We start from the raw sequence: 20,037 nt of genomic DNA on the forward strand, positions 1-20,037 counted from the left end.
TGGTCCTCCTGGTCCTGGTTCTTGCTAGAAGTAAGACTTTGCTTTATTTGGCCTTGGTGCTAACAACTCCATCTCTTTCCCTCCCATCCATCCAATCCTCCATGAAAAACAAACCAACAAAATCATATATTGTATACCCTCTATTCTGGATTTGACATCCCAGGAAAACATCTGTAATCCAAAATGGACCACATCCTAGATATTGGATCATTCCATTTCATCGACAGTGAAAACCCAATTGAGAACCATGAAAGTTAAGACCAAGGTATATTATTGTTTTGATAACTGGAAAATGTTTTTCTTTTCTTGAATAATTATTCCTTTAGTTTAATAATTTAATCATGGTGTAAAAACATCAAAATTGTTCTTACATGATACCCTTCTACTTCTTCTATACAAAAAGCTCAAAGGTAATTCATTACTTATTTTGCCTTTTTTTCCAGTCTAATAATCTGGTATCAAGATTTCATTGTAAACTTTATTCTTGTAATACTTACGACATATGCTATTTGAGAAACGTGGTTTTAAAAAAATTACTGTGTTTAAATATCTGAAAGCTGGGCTTGGCTTTGTCACAGTGGGGTCAACTGCAAATATTGACTTGGAAAACCACAAATGAACATTATCTGTGTTGTATTGTATTTTTATTTATTTTGTTAAACATTTCCCAATTGTATTTTAATCTAATTGACAAGACTGAGCCATTTTGTCCTTGGCTTCCAGCTACCTGATAATTTTGTTATCAGTAGATAAAGAGCTAAACTAGGAATAAGATAGTCTTTGGTTCTAGCCTTGCCTTTCTGACTCACCTTGACTTTTTGAGCCCTGGGCAAGTCCCCGATGCTCTCATTGCCTCTGGAAGCTCTCTAAGCCTGTGAATGGCTTACCAACTTGCATTGGTAAAGGGAATTATATCACTGGGAGTTCTCTATACTAATGAAATTATAGGAATAATAAAAAACAAAAATAATAACTATTTAGGTGGCTTTTAAAAATTTAAAAATAAGAAAATGATTTCCCATTTGCTTCTTGTCGCTGATATTTAATAATATATTAAATAAAGAGTAATAATATATTGCAATAGTATGTTGAAATGTTCCTAGCTTAAAATTAAAAAAAAAAGGGAGAGAAAGAGGATCATTTTCAGCAAACAGTGTGAATATTTATACATTCATTCAGTGAGCATTTATCAAGTGCTTACTATGATCCAGGCACTATTCTAGGTACAGAGAAAAGAAAGGAAGCAGCCTCTACCCTGAAGGAATTACATTCTGTTGTGTAGCATTTATCTAAACTAGTTTATATTCATATGCCTCAGGTACTTATGGAATTCTAGTATTCATGCTTTAAAAAGGCATCTTGGTGTGTTGGGAAAAATACTAGTTTCCAAATCAGAAGTCATGGGTTCCAATTCTAGTTCTGCTCGTTTCTAAGGATGTGACCCTGGGATGGTCGCATACTCTGAGCTCCCAGTCTTCTCATCTGTAAAATGAGGAAAACAATATCACCCTACCTACCTCACAGGGTTCTTGTGAGGAGAAATGGAATTACCCATCTTACTGTTGGCCCCCTTATCTGAACTATCTGAATGGAGGGTTAAAATGACTGAAATATGGAAAGCTAAAGGCTCTAATTCCACCCCACCCCCCATTTCTAGTAAAGGTAGCTTTGATCACATCAGGAAGATCAAAGGCTCCTGTTGGGCTCTTGGAAGGAGCCTTGAGATAAAGGCAGGCTCTAAGAAGCAGAGGGCTATAATCCTGGCCAATTCTCCTTCCCCTCTAAGTCTGGTGCAAGTGGGGAAAAGCTGAAGTCATGGCTATATTCTGTGCCATCAGTTGTAATCAATAGGCTAATATCATCTATCTAAATGTGAGACTCTTTGACAGACCCTGAGAACACAAAAGCCTTTAATTATTTGAGGTCAACCTAAGCTTCATTCAAACATTTATAGAGTGATAGCCAGCATTTAGATAGTAATTCAAGGTTTGCAAAGTCTTTACAATGCTTTAATTCATTTGCTTCTCACAACCCTGGGAAGTGGGTGCTAGAATGATCCTCCTTTGATAGATGAGGAAACTGAGACACCAAGTGATCAGTCCAGGGTCACACAGCTAATAAGTATCTGAGACAGGATTTGAACTCGAGTCCTCCTGACTTCCAGGTCCCACATAAATATTTATGCCAGTAGATGCTGTGGAGAAACCATGGAAAAAACCCAAGTAGGCTGTGGATAGTGAATAGAGTGCTTGGTCTGGAGTCAGGAAGATTTATGTTTCAATCCTATTTCTAATGCTTGCTTAGCTTCTAGGAACCTCAGTTTCCTCATCTGAAAACCAGGGAGAATAACACATGTAGTCAAAGATGGGCTCAGAATGGCTTGGGGAACAGGAAGAGAAGACACTGATAATATATAATACAGCAGACTAGGCATAACTATGCCTGCACACATCCCATGCAGGGACACAAGATGATGTATGTAAACCTCTTTGTAAGCCATTAAGGGCTTCATGCAAATGTCATTCTGTATGACTTTGGGGACATCACTTTGGTGCTAATGCAAGTCAGGCTTTAAACTTGTCTACCTCTCAAGATTAATGTGACCGCAAAGGAAAGAACCCAGCCTGTATCCTGTCTCTTTGGCAGAAGGGGGGCATTCAGTAAAATCCACCCAAGATTGCTTTAAATTCCCACTATAAATGAGAAGCTGTGCTTGTGGCGTAATCACTAGAGACCTGGCTTGGCTATGTTACATTTTGGAGTAGTTAAGTTTGACATTATTCTGTGCTATTATCTTCATCTTCAAGTGGGAATTGGAGTAATATTTCAATGACTTCATGGCCTCATTTATATCAATGTTCCCTCCACCAAAAGATTCCATCCATGCTTGCTCTTTCCGGGCAACTCTTTCTCCGTGCTCTCCCATCCGTTCTTGACGGAGGGACCACCCAATGATCTAAGGGACTTTCTTTCGTTTTGTTGACATGGGGAGGACATCAGTGGGTCATTTGGGCAGTCAATTGACCTTTGTTATTGATCGGTCAGGGACAACTCTTCACAACTCCAAGGGCCATGCTGTTCCATGAGGTTTTCTTGGAAAGGATACTGGAGTGGTTTGTCATTTCCTTCTTTAGGGGATTAAGGCAAAACAGAGGTGAAGTGACTTGTCCAGGATCACATAGCTTGTAAGTGTCTGAGACTGAATTTGAAATCCTGACTGCAGACCCAGTGCTCTATTCATTCAGCCATCTAGCTGACTCCATCCATTGACTAATAAAAATCTTTGAGGCTGCTATACAGAATAACCACTGCAAGTAACTTTAAACTATTGGAAATAAAAACTATGACACTGGGTGACTTGGTGAAACTGAGGTCTTAGAACAAAGTATCTTCTCAAGAGCTGCAATATGGATACAGACTAGGATGAAGGAGAACATCTGACAAGTTAATCAGAAAACAACTGTCAGAATTTGCTTTTATGTCAGGAAATATAATAAGCAGCATTACTGGAAATGCCCAATTTTATATTCTGAAATCTATAGTACAGATATACAGTGCTGGAAATCCTTAGAGCCCCATTTGTTACATGATGACCTGGGACATTTCTATTGCCCAAGTACTGTTAGGATCATGATATTCTTTTACAGACATCAGCATTTACTTCTTAAATTATTAATTGGGTGCCTTTAGATGTGTTGGGTTCTGTTCTACCATCTGTAATGAAAAAATGTGTGGACCCTTTGTACTATTATAAAAATTATTATATTGCTTCTGCTTACTTAACTTCCTTGATTAAACTTTTTGGAGATCCTCTATAGCTGCATATATATTTTTTTTTGGTGGAGGGGGAAATAAATATCAACAGAATTTCATTTATTTTATTTCATACTCTTTACAGAAGGATGCCTTACCTCCTGTATCAAGAAACATTTCCAGATAGTATAAGTATTTTGTTCAGGCATATAAAGAAAGGAGTCTCTTTCATTTTTGGCTACTAATTGACATTTGATAATGTCAGTTTACCAAATGGCATACAGATTATTAAAAGTGGGTCACAAACACTGCTATCCTCCAGCTATTGCTAGCTGTGATTTCTAAAGTGATTTAGTAATGTTCTTTGTTGTTTTTTTAAATATTACTATTATTTCCCAATAACTTCCCCTTTCAAATACGAGAAACTTTACTCGCAAAGAAAAATGCTTATGCAAAAATAAATTAATATTGTGACTGTGTATACAACATTCTGTATCCACAGTTCCTCCCTTCTGCCCAACTTTCTTCTGATAAGAGGGAAGCATATTTCTGCACTGGTCTTCTAGACCCATTCTGACAAACTCTTAGAACTTGCACTCACCCTTATTAGACCGAGCCTCCAGAAGGTGGCTACTATGCCCAGTTTCAAATGTATTCTATACATGAATACTGCTCCTAAAACTATAGCCCATTAGCCCCTACTAGTAAGCTTCCCCTTAACAGTCAGCCCGCAAAAATAATTAGCTCAAAGCACTGGAATTTACTAAGATGTCACAATAAAAATATTAGTTATGAACTATTCCTGTCATAAACTAGGGGCACCCTCTCCCAACGAATACACAGACTGTTCGTGGAAAGAATGATCATAAACTTAAAAAGGACAAACGAAGTGAGGTATATGTCAATTTTTATAGTTTTTTTCATTTAGCATTTGTACAAGGTAGAACCAGTGTGCTAAAGGTAGAAGGACTTTCTTCTGGGATGGGCGTTGGCTACCCCATTGTTTTACGCCAGGAAAATATAATAAGCAGTATTACTGGAAATGCCCGAATTATATTCTGAAATCGGTAGTATAGGAAATCCTAGAGCCCCATTTGTGACATGATGAAATGGGGCATTTCTATTGCCTAAGAACCATTAGGATCCTGATATTCTTTTATGGACATCAGCATTTGCTTCTTAAGTTATTAATTGGGTGCCTTTAGATGTGTTGGGTTCTGTTCTACCATCTGTTATTGTAGGATTCCAGGCACGGATGAATCATGAAAGTATTAAAGATGTATTCAAAAACTGCCTTTTATGAGCAATCTGCTATATACCAGACTTATGGATATGTTTCTAATATTTCACATGATTGATTTACACATTCTTGAGTTGAATTGGGGCTCAAATCTTGTGGTATTCTGACCCCTCCCCACGTCCACAGTCTGGAAGGCTGGTTAACAATTTTTATAGCTTCTTTGTTCACTCAGCATTTGTATGAGATAGGGCCAGTGTGCTAAAGGTAGAAGTGGCATGGGCCTTGGGCCCCCCAAAACTAAAGAAGTGTTTCAGGCAAACTATAAGCAGGGAAATTCCTTTGTTCCCTTCTATCCTGGTGACTCCTAACCCAAAACATCTGATAAAGCCATTAAAACCGGGAGAGGATTATTCTCCTTGGATTGTCTTAGATTTGAGATGGACCTAGAGATGACACCTCCTTGATATCCTCAAGTTGTATCTCAGACATTCATCTCTTTTCTAAATTATGAGGATCACTCCCTATGTCTTCAGGCAGACCTCCCCCCTGCCCATGCTTCAGTACTTACCACTCTAGAATCACATCTTCACTCTTGTAAAGAGTATAAAGACCCCAGAATTGATGTCACCTGGGAACAGGTTTCCACCTCTCTTGTCCTCCTGGCCAGATTCAACATTATCTTCTGAATTAATAAATTTTTCTTTTTTCTTTTTGTTTTGTTTTGTTTTGTTTTTTTTATATTTTTAAACCCTTAACTTCTGTGTATTAGTTCCTTGGTGGAAGAGTGGTAAGGGTAGGCAATGGGGGTCAAGTGACTTGCCCAGGGTCACACAGCTGGGAAGTGTCTGAGGCCAGATTTGAACCTAGGACCTCCCGTCTCTAGGCCTGGCTCTCAATCCACTGAGCTACCCAGCTGCCCCCTTTCTTTTTTATTTTTAAACTAAGTTTCATAGTCTTACATCCTTGCAAAAGGTATCCTTTCCAAACCCTGGGGGGTCCACCTCAAGACCCCCACAACAGAAGGACTTTCTTCTGGGCTGGGCGTTGGCTACACCATTGTTTTATGCCAGGAAAATATAATAAGCAGTATTACTGGACATACCTAAATTATATTCTGAAATCTATAGTACAGATATAGTGTTGGAAATCCATAGAGCCCCAACTGTGACATGATGAACTTGGACATTTCTATTGCCTAAGAACCATTAGGATCACGATATTCTTTTATGGACATCAGCATTTGCTTCTTAAGTTATTAACTGGGTGCCTTAAATGTGTTGGGTTCTGTTCTACCATCTATTATTGTAGGGTTCCAGGCATGGATCAATCATGAAAGTATTAAAGATGTATTCAAAAGCTGACTCTTATGAGCAATCTGCTCATGTATCATCAGACTTATGGATACGTTTCTAATATTTCATATGATTGATTTATACGTTCTTGAATTGAATTGGGGCTCAAATATTGTGGTATTCTGACCACTCCCCACATCTACAGATGAGGAAGCTGAGGCCTGGGGAGGTCAAGCAATAAGCCAAAGGACACACAGGCGGTAGACATAGGTTGCAGATATCAGTCTAGATAGGTATCAGACAAAGGATAGGAACCCAGGTTCTCTTCCTCTATAACCAGTGCTTCTCTCCACTGTTACTGTTCCATCTTCCTGTTAGTAATCTGATCCATTTAAAACACTAAATTATGCCCTCTAATTAACTTTATCCATCATTTCTAATGCACTAAACTGAAGGCATTTTCATACACATCCTAAAGAACGTATTTAGGGATTAGGTATCAGGGGAAGGGAATCCGAGATGCAGTATTCTTCTCAGAAGGCAGCTGGCCAAGAGTACTGAGTGATTTTCATCTAATTCATGATGTACCAGAGAGAAAAATTCATATTCTTATTTCATTTCGTTCTACTAAACTACTTTGGCATACACACATTTGTACCTGTAACTACATGCAGGAGTGATGAATCTATTTGCCAAAGGAATTCGACAGTTTCCTTCAGGCATTGATGCTAAAACAGGAATTATTCAGAGTTTTCCAGGAGAAAAATATTTCTAAGGAAAGGTTGATAAGACCTGACAGCTCCAAGTGAATGAAATACACATGTCCTCAGGCACTCCTCTGCTGAGGTCTTTACTCTGCAAGTGGTAAGGCCACATTTCAGCACCCAGAGACACCCAGTTCTGTTTGGAGAGGGTGTGACCTTTAGTATGGGGCTTGATCTTGATTCCCAGGCCAGATTATCTTCCAGAAAGAAAGGTTCTGCCTCCTTGGTTGGGAGGCATGAATGACGAATTGTTTTTCCACAATCCTGTCCGTGTTGAGTTTTATCATTTATTATCTCAGTCCCGTGTTTCCTCACTCCCAAGCAGAACACGAGGTTAATATGTATGAAGTGGTGGCTCATAATTGTTCTAAATTACATTCTGGTGATTGTTAGCAGTTGAACACCAGTCTGGAGAAACCGGATTTCCAGGAGAGAAGTTTTCTGGTACTCAACTCCTATGAAATTCTCTTCACTCTTCTTCCCTTCCCTAAGTTTATGTGACAGGGATATTTGCTGAAGTTTTCCTAACTTGCTAGTTCGGAGACCCAGTAGATCTTCAGTAATAATGCCCTGACTTCATTCAAGAATGGAGGAGTTTCCACAAGGTTTTGTGTAAATTGATTTCTTGGTAAATTAAATTATATTTGACCTGCACATTATTTAAGCTTCATAGGCTTTCCTCATTGGTCTACTCTGTAAATCGAGTCCTAGTCCAAGTTTCTAAACCATGCGATCAGAGCTGCAATTGTGGAGAACCCAGTGGGGTTTACATTCTCACAAAGCAGGAAATTGCAGAGAAAGGCTTGGACCCATGTTTCATGGATTCTCTCTTTTTACCTTTGCATTCTCTTCTCTCATTGGGGAGGTGGCCAACACTTTTTAATGGGTGGGATTCAAGGACAAAAGACTTCTACACCTAATCACCTGTCTAGCTTTGGATATTTAAGTCCTCCATCCACATTGACGTCCAAAGGAGCCGGCAAATCAGAGAAGCCCAGCCTCTGGAGCCTAGAGCGCCCTACTGCAAAAGTGCAGACAGTTCTCTCCAACGCCCCTCGGCTCTCGCTTCCGCGCTCACCAGCTTCTCTCTCCCAGGGTCCCCTCCGCCACTCAGCAAGCCTCGTCCCACTCTTGCATCAGAGCTGGAAGCGTCTAACGAACGCCCGTCTTCGGGGGTTTGTTAGAGGCAAAAGCACAGCTCTTTTGCAGCCTAGTTCATCTCGGAGACATCTGCAAGCGGCCAGACTGACAGAGACAGGCAGGCGCGAGGTCAGGGCCTGGCCCGGAAAGCCGCAATTCCCCGAGCAGAGCAGCGCCCGAAGCCGGCTACTCTCCTCGACGTGTGCTCTGCTTATTGATTGTGCAGCGCAGCCATGAGCGCACAGGAGGAAAACAGGACTTTCGTGGTGTGGGACTACTTGGTATTCGCGGGGATGCTGTTCATGTCCGTAGCTATAGGGGTTTACTATGCCTTCCGCAGAGGCGGCCAGCAGACCAAGGAAGACTTTCTGATAGGCGGCCGGAAGATGACCGCCGTGCCCGTGGCTCTGTCCCTCACCTCCAGTTTCATGTCTGCCATCACGATCCTGGGTGTCCCCTCGGAGATCTATCGCTTCGGGGCCATATTTTCTCTTTATGCACTCTCCTATATCGTTGTGATGGTCGTCTCTGCCGAGATCTTCCTCCCAGTCTTTTACAAGCTGGGTATTACTAGCACCTACGAGGTAAGGGGACCGCTGCTACCCTCTCCCCATCCCCCTCCTTTCTGAGTTTGAGGAAAGTGTGGAGGGAATCTTAGCAAGCTGAGGTTTAAGATTTAGAGCTGAACTCGGACACTTTCTAGCTGTGTGACTGGACAAGTCACTTAACCCCCACTGCCTAGCCCTTACCGCTCTTCTGCCTTGGAACCGATAACCCAGTATTGATTCTAAGACGGAAGGCAAGGGTTAAAAAAAAGATTTAGCGCTTGAAGGCGTATTAGAGGTCATCTCTCTCCAACTGTCTTCAACTCACACTAGTTAAGCGTGGTTAAGTTACCCGGATAACTAGTGGCATATCCCAGATTCAAACGTGTTCTCATTAGAAGCCCCTGCTCCCTCCTTTTCTTCTTCTTTTTTAAACCCTAACCTTCCGTCTTGGAGTCAATACTGGGTATTGGCTCCAAGGCAGAAGAGTGGTAAGGGTAGGCAATGGGGGTCAAGTGACTTGCCCAGGGTCACACAGCTGGGAAGTGTCTGAGGCCAGATTTGAACCTAGGACCTCCTGTCTCTAGGCCTGGCTCTCAATCCACTGAGCTACCCAGCTGCCCCCTGCTCCCTCCTTTTCATCGGTGCTGGCTCCTCTCTAGATTGGCAAAATAAGTTCCTTAAGAGCAAAGACTTTTTGTCTTTTTTCAGGCTTGTCCTACTCTTTGTGTTTTTGTTAAATTTCACTATCTTTTTAAAAATTATTTTAAAGTATTTTCCCATGGTTACATGATTCCTGTTCTTATTTGGGGTTTTCTTGGCAAAGATATGGCAAAGAGTGGTGTGCCATATCCTTCTCCAGTTTATTTTACAGATGAGAAAACTGAAGCAAACAGTTAAGGGACTTGGCAGGATCATCCAGCTGGTTAATGTCTTAAGGCAGGGTTGGAATTTAGGAAGATGAGTTCCTGAATTTCAGGCCAAGGGCTCTGCACTATGGCATTACCTAGTGGCCCTTAAGGGCAAGGACTACTTTCATTTTTTTATCTTTTCACCACCAACCGCTAATATCAAGCCTCAAACAGAGAAGCTTAATTCATAAGTACTTGTTGGAATGAATTGAGTTAGGGTAGCATTTTAAAGAAGTGAATTAAAGAATTTTGATCATTCTGGAGAGGTTGCTTTATAGCCTTTTCTCCAAAGTAAGATAGGCCTGGCTTCTGAGAATGGGATTACTGCTGGGAAAGGATGAAATCACTTTGTAGGTGACATTGAGCCCAGGGGGATATGGTGTAGCTATTTACAGAGCTGGAGGAAAGACAGATAATTCAAGAAAAGACAAATGAATCAAGTTCTAGTTCTGCCACTCTGTGTGGCCTTGGGCAAGTCCCTTAATTTTTCTGAGCCTCAGTTTCCTCATTTCTAAAATGACACTCATTTAAAATGAACTCATAAAATGAGGTTGGACTCAGTGACCTCTGGGGTATGGAAATGGTCCCATGGGGTCAATGAAAATAGAAGCATTTTCAAATATGTAATTGTGTGGGCTGGATGGGTCATATATATTAATCATTCTCTCATTTTGATTTTTGAAAGTATCTAGAGCTTCGTTTTAACAAACGTATTCGCCTCTGTGGAACGGTTCTGTTCATCCTTCAAACAGTAAGTGGTTCTCCAGTGTGTTCCCCATTCTTCTCCCCCCCCCCCCACTTATTGTCTAAAACTTTTTGGAAAAATGTTTATAGTAATTTTATTTATTCATTTTATTTATTATGATGCTACAAGATGGATTTATAGCATGTCTAAGTGAAATGGAAAAATTAAAAGGAAATGGGAAGAGGATGAACAAAGATCCTGAGAGCTTGAAAAACACCTGTAGCTTCCTGAAATGACTTCTATTAAGTTGAATTTCTCAGCAGCACATGCTGCAGAGATCACTTACTTTGGGCAGTAGCTGTTTATCCTTAAATTTTTAAATTAAAAGACCTCCCAAACATAATTGAAATGACAAAAGTAATTAAGTAATTCATTGAAAATGCTCAGGAATGCTAGATCCCCATTACACTTTAAGTATAGTCAAGGATTTTTCTTCTATCTCATGGGCACAGCTAAGGTGTGAATATTTGAAGGATATGATGTCTTGTGAATGGGGGACTCCCATCATGGTCACAGCCTCCATCAGATGAAGATGGCAACTATGGCTTAATAAATAAATCAGTAAATAAGACTTAAGCATTGTATTAGAACAGCTAGATGGAATGATAGGTAGAGTGAGTGACCTGGATTCCTGGAGACTCCTGGACTCAGGGAGACTTGTCTTAAATTCAAATCTGGTCTCAGACACTCAGCTGGGTGTCCCCGGCAAGTCACTTATTCCTGTTTACCTCAGTTTCCACCTCCCTCACCTCCTAATTGAGAGCTGATGCTTCTGTGCTATGTAGCTGGCCCTGTGTTTCCCTTTAAAGAATCTTTATCACCACCATTATGCTCTTTAGCTTCTTTATTCTCACTCCCATTTTACCAAGGAAGAAGCAGATGCTCAGAGAATTAGTGACCAGAATTAGGTTTTGAACCCCAGATCTCCAGAGTAGTGCTTTCTCTATTGGAATGATCTCCAAAGTTTGCCAGGGATTAAGGGTGAAGAGGAGACCTCCCTGCAGTTGGGGTAGCAGAAGGAGGGCTAGACTTGGAGACAGGATAACTTGAGTTGGAATCCTGCCTCCTGAGGCAAATCAATTAACTCCTCTCAGCCTCAGTTTCCTCATCTGTAAAATGGGGATAATAGCCCCTGAGGGCTATTATATGATCATATTATATATTATATGCATTATACAATTATATATAACTAATGTTATATATTATTATATTATAAGAAGAGCCCCATAATTGTTGTGGTGAGGATTAAAAGGGATAATTCTTTATGGCATTTTGCAAACCTTAAAACACTAATTGGTACCTGTTATTGTTAACTCTAAACTCTGTCTGACACAGATTAGCTTTTGGGTTTCTGCAGAGAACCCATTTGTGCTGGAGATAGAGCCAGATATGTTGGAGAAGAGATGGAATTCTTTCCACTCCAAATAGAGTACTATAGCAGGAAGAGAGGAACTGTGGGATTTGAAAGCTAAGCAGGTTGTGATTCTTTTTTTTTTTTATGTTTATATTATGTTCTGTTTTTTCTTTTCTAGATTCTGTATACTGGAGTTGTTATTTATGCTCCTGCTCTTGCTATGAATCAAGGTAAATCTTTGCGGGATACGCAGTGTTATTTTGGGATGAGCCCAATGATCTCTTGGCAATGGGGGAATAGGCTGATATAGCAATATGATAGAGGTGAGCTTTGGGTGACTTTTATCAGGACATCAAAGTCTCATAGATGTAGTACTAGAAAGGACCTTTGTCAACTCTTAGTGATCTTATCTGGCATTTTTTTTGGCAAAAATACTAGAATGATTTGCTATTTCCTTCTCTAGCTTATTTAATAGAAACTGAGGCCAACAGGGTCATACAGCTGGTTTTTGAGACTGGATTGGAACTAACTGGCCCAGAAAAGACCTTAGAACTGATTAAACCAACCCTTCATTTTGCAGATAAGGAAGATGAGGCCAAGAGAATGTAAATGACTTGTTCAAGGTCTCAGAGACAGTCAGAATTTGAACTCAGTGTCTTTAACTCACAATCCAACGTTATCAGTTTTCTTGCTTACCAAGTTGCCTTCTCTCAGTTTAAAAAAATTTTTAAAGCCTTTACCTTCCATCTTAGAACTGATACTAAGTATTGGTTCCAAGGCAGAAGAGTGGCAAGAGTTAGACAATTGAGGTTAAGTGACTTGCTCAGGGTCACATAGCTAGGAAGTGTCTGAGATCAGATTTGAACCCAAGTCCTCCTGACAATCAGGCTTGGCATTGTGCTAGCCAGCTGCCTCTGCCTTTTCTCAGAGAGAGGTAGGGGAAACATTTCTTCCTCATACAAAGGAATAAAGTAATTCTCTTTAAATAGGAACAAACCTTCACAGGAACTGAGAATCTTTGAGCTAGAAGCTATTGCTAGATGTTATTATTATCTCTTATAGCTGAAAATCCTATTATGGTCATGTATGGTTTCGAGTAAGACATTTTTAATGTGGAGATGTTTCACAAAGGTCACCTAATCCATCCTGTGCCCGATCAGGAGTCTTCCCCTTGACAACACATAAGTAGGCTGCATGGAGGCTTCTGCTAGTAACAGGTCATGGGATCATAGGAACTAGAGCTAGAAGAAACATTAGTGATCATCTGACCTCCCCCTTTCATTTTAAGAGAGGAAACTGAGGATCTTTGAGGCTAATGACTGCCTTGCCCTAGATCACATAGGTGAGTTTTGAGAATCTAGTTTCTCTGAAGACATCCATGGACTTCACAAAAGTTCCTAGTGGGGAGAAAGGGGAACCAGGGAGTGAGAGGAAAATGGGTTACAAGTTAGTTTAAGAGAAAGGGAGAGCATAAGGCGAGAATAAAGACACAAAGTTCTGACATGAAGTAGTCAGACAGTGAAGTAGCTTCACTGGAAAGAAGCTCTGATGGTGAAGAGCTTTCATGGTCCAGAGCTCTGATGGTCAAGAGCTTAACCCTTTGTGGACATACTGGTATTTTTGTTGGGGTTACAACAGTATGGGGGAAGGGAAAATGATCATTAGACTAGTGGTCTGATACATTAACAATGTGGTAATCAGGAGATACAAACTGCCTCATTCTATGACAATAGGTACAGCTAATGCCCAGATCTGGAGTTCCCGTGGCCCAAGGCATCTAAGATTGTTAATTGATTGTTATTGGTAAAACTTGGAGACTGAGATAACTGACCAGTCTTCCAGAGTGTAGCCTCAGGGAAGGGCTAGGAATTTGACCAGGTTAAAGTTCAATTGAACTCAAGATTACAGAAATCCTAGAGTCAGCTTTTTGAGTATCCCCAGAATATCAAGATTAATATATACCCAGACTCCTACATTCTCTGCCTCAGAACATAGTATAGAGAATACGGGCAGAATTCTGCTGCAGGTGTATCTGGACAACTCCTGTCCTTGGACAGATCAAGGACCCTTTGAGCCCTCCTCTGTTAAATGGTCATAACAATGAAGTATTTAACTCAAAGAGGATCAGATGAGACATGAAGTAAAGTGTTTTTCAAGGCTGAAAATGTTGTTCAAATATCAGCTATTAAAGAAAATTCTTTCCGTCTTTTGTTTGGAGTTGTTTGGAGTTTGGATAGAAATCCTTCCAGGACAAGTCACTATAATGCCTTAATTTTTTCTTTAATGTTCTACGGATAATTGCACAAATGGATGAATTATTGTGCTTTTTTGGGTAGTTGAATAAAAGAATTCAGATGTAAATTTCCCCTCCAGAGATTCCATAGATTCAACAGGACCTGTAATTCAAGTCCATTAATAGACAAGATGATCTCATCCTGTTCCCATATGGTGTTCATTACCTTAGTCAGGTCTCTATGCTTTAAAACCTTGCCATTCCTAATAACTTGGAGACTGGGAAAAGCAAGGTGGCATCTTTAAAATGTCATCTGGGAGATTGTGAGGAAGTCTGGTCCATTTAGTTCCAGTACAGTTTATTGGCTGAGTTCTCCAGGATATTTTGGGTTCGTTATTTATGGTATGGGTATCTATCATCCTAAAGTCCATGAAAGATAGTGAGTTTCAGATACATAATTCTAACTACAAAATCATATTTTACTAAACATTTTGTAGACCACTGCGTGATGAATTGAAATTTTCTATCCTTCTTGTTTCTTTTTCCTCACATTTTTTCCATTCTTTTTTCCCCATCATTCACTCAGTGGCACATTTTTCTTAGGTCCATTTATTATCTTATCTCAGCATTTTTCTTTGGCCTTTGAACCTTTTCCAGGTTGCTTTAATTAATGTCTTTCCCTTTCTAGTTTGCTAACTGCATATATTCCTATTCTAACAATGTCTGCTACCTATGCCATCAGTGATTTCTTCATATACTAATGAAAGGAGACAGAAGACCCTTCTCGTATCTTTTCTAAACATCTAGCTGTCAGATCTTTCCACAAAATATACAGTCTGACCACTTTGATTATATGTAACACATACCCACAAGCACAAGTTATAGAATCTATAAGATTAAAGAAAAAAGGAAAAGAAGTCCCAAAGAGGTATAGTGACTTATCCACACTTCCAAGAGTACTGTGTACTGAAATCATGATTTGAACCCAATCCCTCTTTGAGTCCAAATTTAAAGCTCTTTTAACTGAAGTTGCATTTCTTTTGTGAAGCCTTCCTGATGTTAGGAATGTCATTTTTGTGAAGCAGCTGGAATGTACAGATTTCATGGAGATGAATTAATTTTTTTTCCCTACAGTCACAAAAATCAACTTGTGGGGCACAATTATTGCTACAGGAGCGGTCTGTATTTTCTGCAGCTCAATGGTATGTTCATCACCTATTTCCATAAGGCTTTCTGACTTGATGACATTTCTCTCTGACTTGATGATCTCCTGGGCAAGCATTGTATCTTTTGTGGTTCACTTTGCGCAGCCACTTAAAGAAAGAATTCTGGTCTTGGAATCAGGAAGACTTCAAATCTGTCCTTAGAAATTTACTAGCTCTCTGACCTTGGGCAAGTAAGTCATTTAACTCTATTTGCTTTGGTTAACTCATCTATAAAATGAGTAGGAGAAGAAAATGGCAGACCCTTCCAGTGTTTCTTCTGGGAAAACTCAATGGGATCATGAATCAGATAAAAAAAACAAAACAACCAACACTACAACTTAACCTGGAATGTATCCATAGAGCAATATTGTAGTGAAAACGACTTTATATTCCCTCCAGGTTTATCATTTATTTTTCATGTTAGTGGGAAGAGAACATTTTTTGTTCTTTTTGTTAGTGGAAAGAATTTTGAATACAAGTACTTGCAAAGAACATTGGATTTTTTTTTTTTTCCAGTAAGAATTATCTAGGATTCCTTCTCAACCTGAACTCAGAGGACCTTGAATAAAAAAATCCTACCAGTTTCTACCTGGGTGATCTTATTGTTTAATCATGTCAGCTCTCTCCAACTTTTCCTGACCTCATTTGGAGTTTTCTTGGGTGAAGATACTGGAGAGGTTTGCCATTTCCTTCTCCAGCTCATTTTCCAGATGAGGCAGTGAATGCAAAAGGGTTAAATAATTTACTTAGGGTCATAAAGGTAGTATGGGTCTGGATTTGAACTCAGGTCTTCCTGACTCTGAGCCCAGGGCTCTATAAACTGCCTCCTAGCAGCCCATCTGATCTTAGGAAGGGCTTCAGTTTCATCATTTATAGAATGAGAGAGTTGGAATAGGGGCCTTAAATTTTCCTTTCATCTCTAAATCAATGATCTTGTGATGACAATGGTAATATAGAATATAAATCAGCAATGATTAATATAACATACTGTTGTTGTAGAAATAGAGTAGTAATATAGAACATAAACCAATAATGTGACTAATATAAATAATATTGTTATATAAATTAGATAACATGTCATTATACATTATACAATTATAATACAATATGCTACAAATTATAAACAATCTTATAACACAGTACACACACAGTATATTATAGTGTACAATGCAATATATTATACAATATTACAGCATGCTATATCACATGTAATACATTACATACACATCATAACAATATTATATGAATAATATTGGACATAACAAAGAATCTTATGTATTTCTGAGATGTGATATCACATGTGTATGTAGAATATCACATGCCTAAACACAGATATTTATTTGCTGCATAGATGCAATATTAGAATATGTTCTGCATATAATGTGCTATGTACATTGTGCTATTACATATGTTTAATATTATTCTTCCCCACAAAGGGTGGATTCAAAGCTGTTGTCTGGATACATGTTTTCCAAGCTGGCATCAAGCTGGCAGGATTTTTGGCTGTGATCATACAGGGTACTGTGGTCCAAGGTGGAATCAGTAATGTCCTAAATGATTCCTATCATGGAGGAAGATTAAACTTCTGGGAGTAAGTTTCCATTTGTTCACTGGGTATGCATGTATGTTTCTATGTATTTTCAAGATAAAACTTTGATAAAAATACAGTAGAATTAAAAAAAATTTCTTACCTTCTGTTTTAAAAAAACCCAAACCCTTACCTTCTGTTTTAAAATTGATACTGAGTATTAGTTCCAGGGCAAGAGTGGTAAGGGCTAGTAAATTGGGGTTAAATGACTTGCCCAGGGTCACACGACTAGGAAGTGTCTGAAAATACAGTAGAATTTAAAAATATAGTATGCAACCCATCAGTAAGCACTTATAAAGCATTTTCCATGCTAGGTCTTGTACCTTGTGCAGGGGAAACAAAAATACAAAAAGAATGGAGCAATTTGCCCTCAAGGAGCTTACATTCTTATATTTTTTAAAATCCTTACCTTCTGTCTTAGCATCCATTCAAGACAGAAGAGTGGCAAGGGCTAGGCAATCAGGGCTTAAGCAACTTGCCCAGAGTCACACAGCTAGGAAATGTGCTCCTGACTCCAGGGTTGGTGCTTTATCCAGTGTGCCACCTACCTGCCCCAAGACCTTACATTATGAGAGTAATAGATGATTCTTTGAGAATGGAATTATGTAGGGGAAAGAAAGTCCCACTTGGAACCAGGATTTGTTAGCTATGTCCCCAGAGACTAGTGAGTTGACTTCTTTCATCCTTCATTTGTTTTCCCCAATATAAGGATCCAGCCATTAGTGTCTCACATGAGATAGCCTCCTGTCGCCATTATAAGGTTGGCCTCAGAGGTGTGAACATCTGAATTTCAAACTCTGCCTCTGCCTCTGTCTAGCTATATGACTCTGGACAAATTATTTATATTCTTTATGATCCAGACAATTCCCTAAGGTTCTAATTTACAGATGAGTTGCCAAACTGCATCAGTGGAGACTACTAGTGTTTGGAATTCCTTGCACTAAAAACACAAATCTCCACTTAAAAAAAAAAAAACCACCAAAAAACATATATATAAAATCAGAATAATTATGAGAATCAAGTGAGATTATATATTGGGAACATTTGTAGACCTTCAATTCCCTCTGGGAATGTCCTACCATCAGGTTTCAAGAGCTTTTTACATTGTAACCCATTTTCTAGACCAACCCCCCCCGCCCCCCTTTTTAATAGAGAGGTTAAAGGGGCAGCTGGGTGGCTCAGTGGATTGAGAGTCAAGACCTAAAGATGGGAGATCCTGGGTTCAAAAATAGCCTCAGACAGTTCCTAGCTGTGTGACCCTCAGCAAGTCACTTAACCCCCATTGTCTACCCCTGACCACTCTTCTGCCTTAGAACCACTACTGTGTATTGGTTCTAAGGCAGAAGGTAAGGGTTAAAAAAAAAAAGGGGTAACTGGGCGTTGTTGATAGTTTGTATTATCCAGATCTAAAGACTAGCCTCTCCATCTTTTATCACAGATTACAGAAGGATGGTATTTTATCTCACTGACTTTAATGTGAAATCTTTTGGCAGTGTTCATTTCCCCCAGATAGTCTAACTTCCTCCTTTATTGTTCTTTAGCTTCAATCCCAATCCTTTCCAGAGATACACATTCTGGACGATCATCGTTGGTGGGTCTTTCACATATATCACCATTTTTGGTATCAACCCAACCCAAGTCCAGAGGTACAATTCCTGCAAAAGCCGCTTCCATGCCAAAATGTAAGTCATTTTTGTTATTGTATGTGTATTGACATTCTTAAATATCTTTCGGTTTCTATGAAAGACTTTTTTATATCATCCTTTTTTATACAATATATATTATGACATTTGGTAATGTAGATATGTATGTAATTTAGACAAATAGTATTGATGAGGGTTAATATGAACTTGTGGAGAGAGGCAAGTGTTGGAGGCAAGAGAGAACTGTTTTGCTTTTGATCCATACTAACGATATGAGACAGATTCTGATATATGCTGGGCAAATCATTTAACCACTCAGCGCAATTCTGTGTATCTAAAGCAGTGATTCCCAAAGTGGGCGCCACCACCCCCTGGTGGGTACTGCAGCGATCTAGGGGAGGCAGTGATGGCCACAGGTGCATTTATCTTTCCTATTAAATTAAAAAAAATAATTCCAGGGGGCTAAGTAATATTTTTTCTGGAAAGGGGACAGTAGACCAAAAGTTTGGGAACCACTGAAAAGCATAGACTAGTTGCTGGTATCCATGTTTTCTCAATGAAGGACAGTTTGAGTTGGCTTAGGGTTACACAGAAAGATCAGAGATGAGATATAAGCATGGACCTTCCTATAAGTCAATCATGAGCTGAGGACCATACCATGGGATGCGACAATAAACACAAGAAAAAAAAAGTCCTCATTCTAAAGAGTTTATATTCAATCAGGGGAAGTAATGTTTATTTGATATAAAAATATAAGTATACAAGTATATGTATAAATACTTATATATAAATACATAAGTAAATATAAATATATAAATGATGCACATAAATAAACAATAATAGATATAAATTTATGTATATACATATTTATATTCACTTGTATTTATATATATTTAGATGGTTTTACAAATTTATATGTTTGTATTGTATGTATGAATTGATAAATTTATTTATCAGGAGGGAGGTCACTAGCTTTCTGAAGGCTTCAGGAAAGCCTTCATTTGAAAGGTAGCGTTTGACTGAATTTTCCTCAGATTCTGAGAGGCGGCAATGAGGAGCGAGGGCATTCTAGGGCTGAAAGCCAATCAGTCCAAAGATGGGAGATAGTGATGTTATGTTCAAGGAAGAGCAATAAGGCCAGTTTATCCTGATGGTACTCGGAGAGAAGGAACTGTTAGTCTAGGGGAAGCAGAGGCGTGTAGGAAATTAGGGAAGATCTGAGTTAATTGTTTCCTCGGGTCAGATCTGCCTTTAAGGAAAATTGCTTTGGCAGCTGTATGGAAGGGGAGAGCCTAGAAGCAGGGAGATCAAGTAAGAAGCTGTTGCAATAATTTAGGGGAGAGGTGATGAAGGCCTGTGTGAGTGGAGAGCAGGAGTCAGATGGGAGAGGTGTTGAGGAGAGAGAAATAGCAAGATTTGGGAACAGATTGAATATGTGGTGGAGGGAGAATGAGGCAGTGAGGGTAATGCAATGGTTAGGAAACTGGGAAGCTGAAAAGAGGGGTAGGTTTCTTTTCTGTACAACACAAAGGAGGCATTAGAAATTGTAATTAGAGTACCTGGAGTCAAATCCCAGCTCTGTCACTTGCTCCCTCTGATTTTGGGCAAGTTGGCCAAATCTCTG

The 20,037-nt window shown here is 39.4% G+C and overlaps 1 protein-coding gene across 1 annotated transcript in view; it reads left to right on the forward strand.

Annotated features, from left to right (window-relative positions):
* Positions 1-8,422: 8,422 nt before the first annotated feature.
* Positions 8,423-20,037, forward strand: part of LOC123248654 (sodium-coupled monocarboxylate transporter 1-like) — a 30,243-nt gene continuing 18,628 nt past the window's right edge. Inside the window, exons 1-6 of the mRNA XM_044677497.1 lie at positions 8,423-8,773; positions 10,331-10,396; positions 11,923-11,974; positions 15,112-15,179; positions 16,619-16,773; positions 18,312-18,452. Of these exons, the coding sequence (XP_044533432.1) occupies positions 8,423-8,773; positions 10,331-10,396; positions 11,923-11,974; positions 15,112-15,179; positions 16,619-16,773; positions 18,312-18,452 (833 nt within the window). The remainder of the gene's footprint in view (positions 8,774-10,330; positions 10,397-11,922; positions 11,975-15,111; positions 15,180-16,618; positions 16,774-18,311; positions 18,453-20,037) is intronic.

The sequence above is a fragment of the Gracilinanus agilis genome, chromosome 5, assembly GCF_016433145.1.
Source record: "Gracilinanus agilis isolate LMUSP501 chromosome 5, AgileGrace, whole genome shotgun sequence".
NCBI classification, from domain to species: domain Eukaryota; kingdom Metazoa; phylum Chordata; class Mammalia; order Didelphimorphia; family Didelphidae; genus Gracilinanus; species Gracilinanus agilis.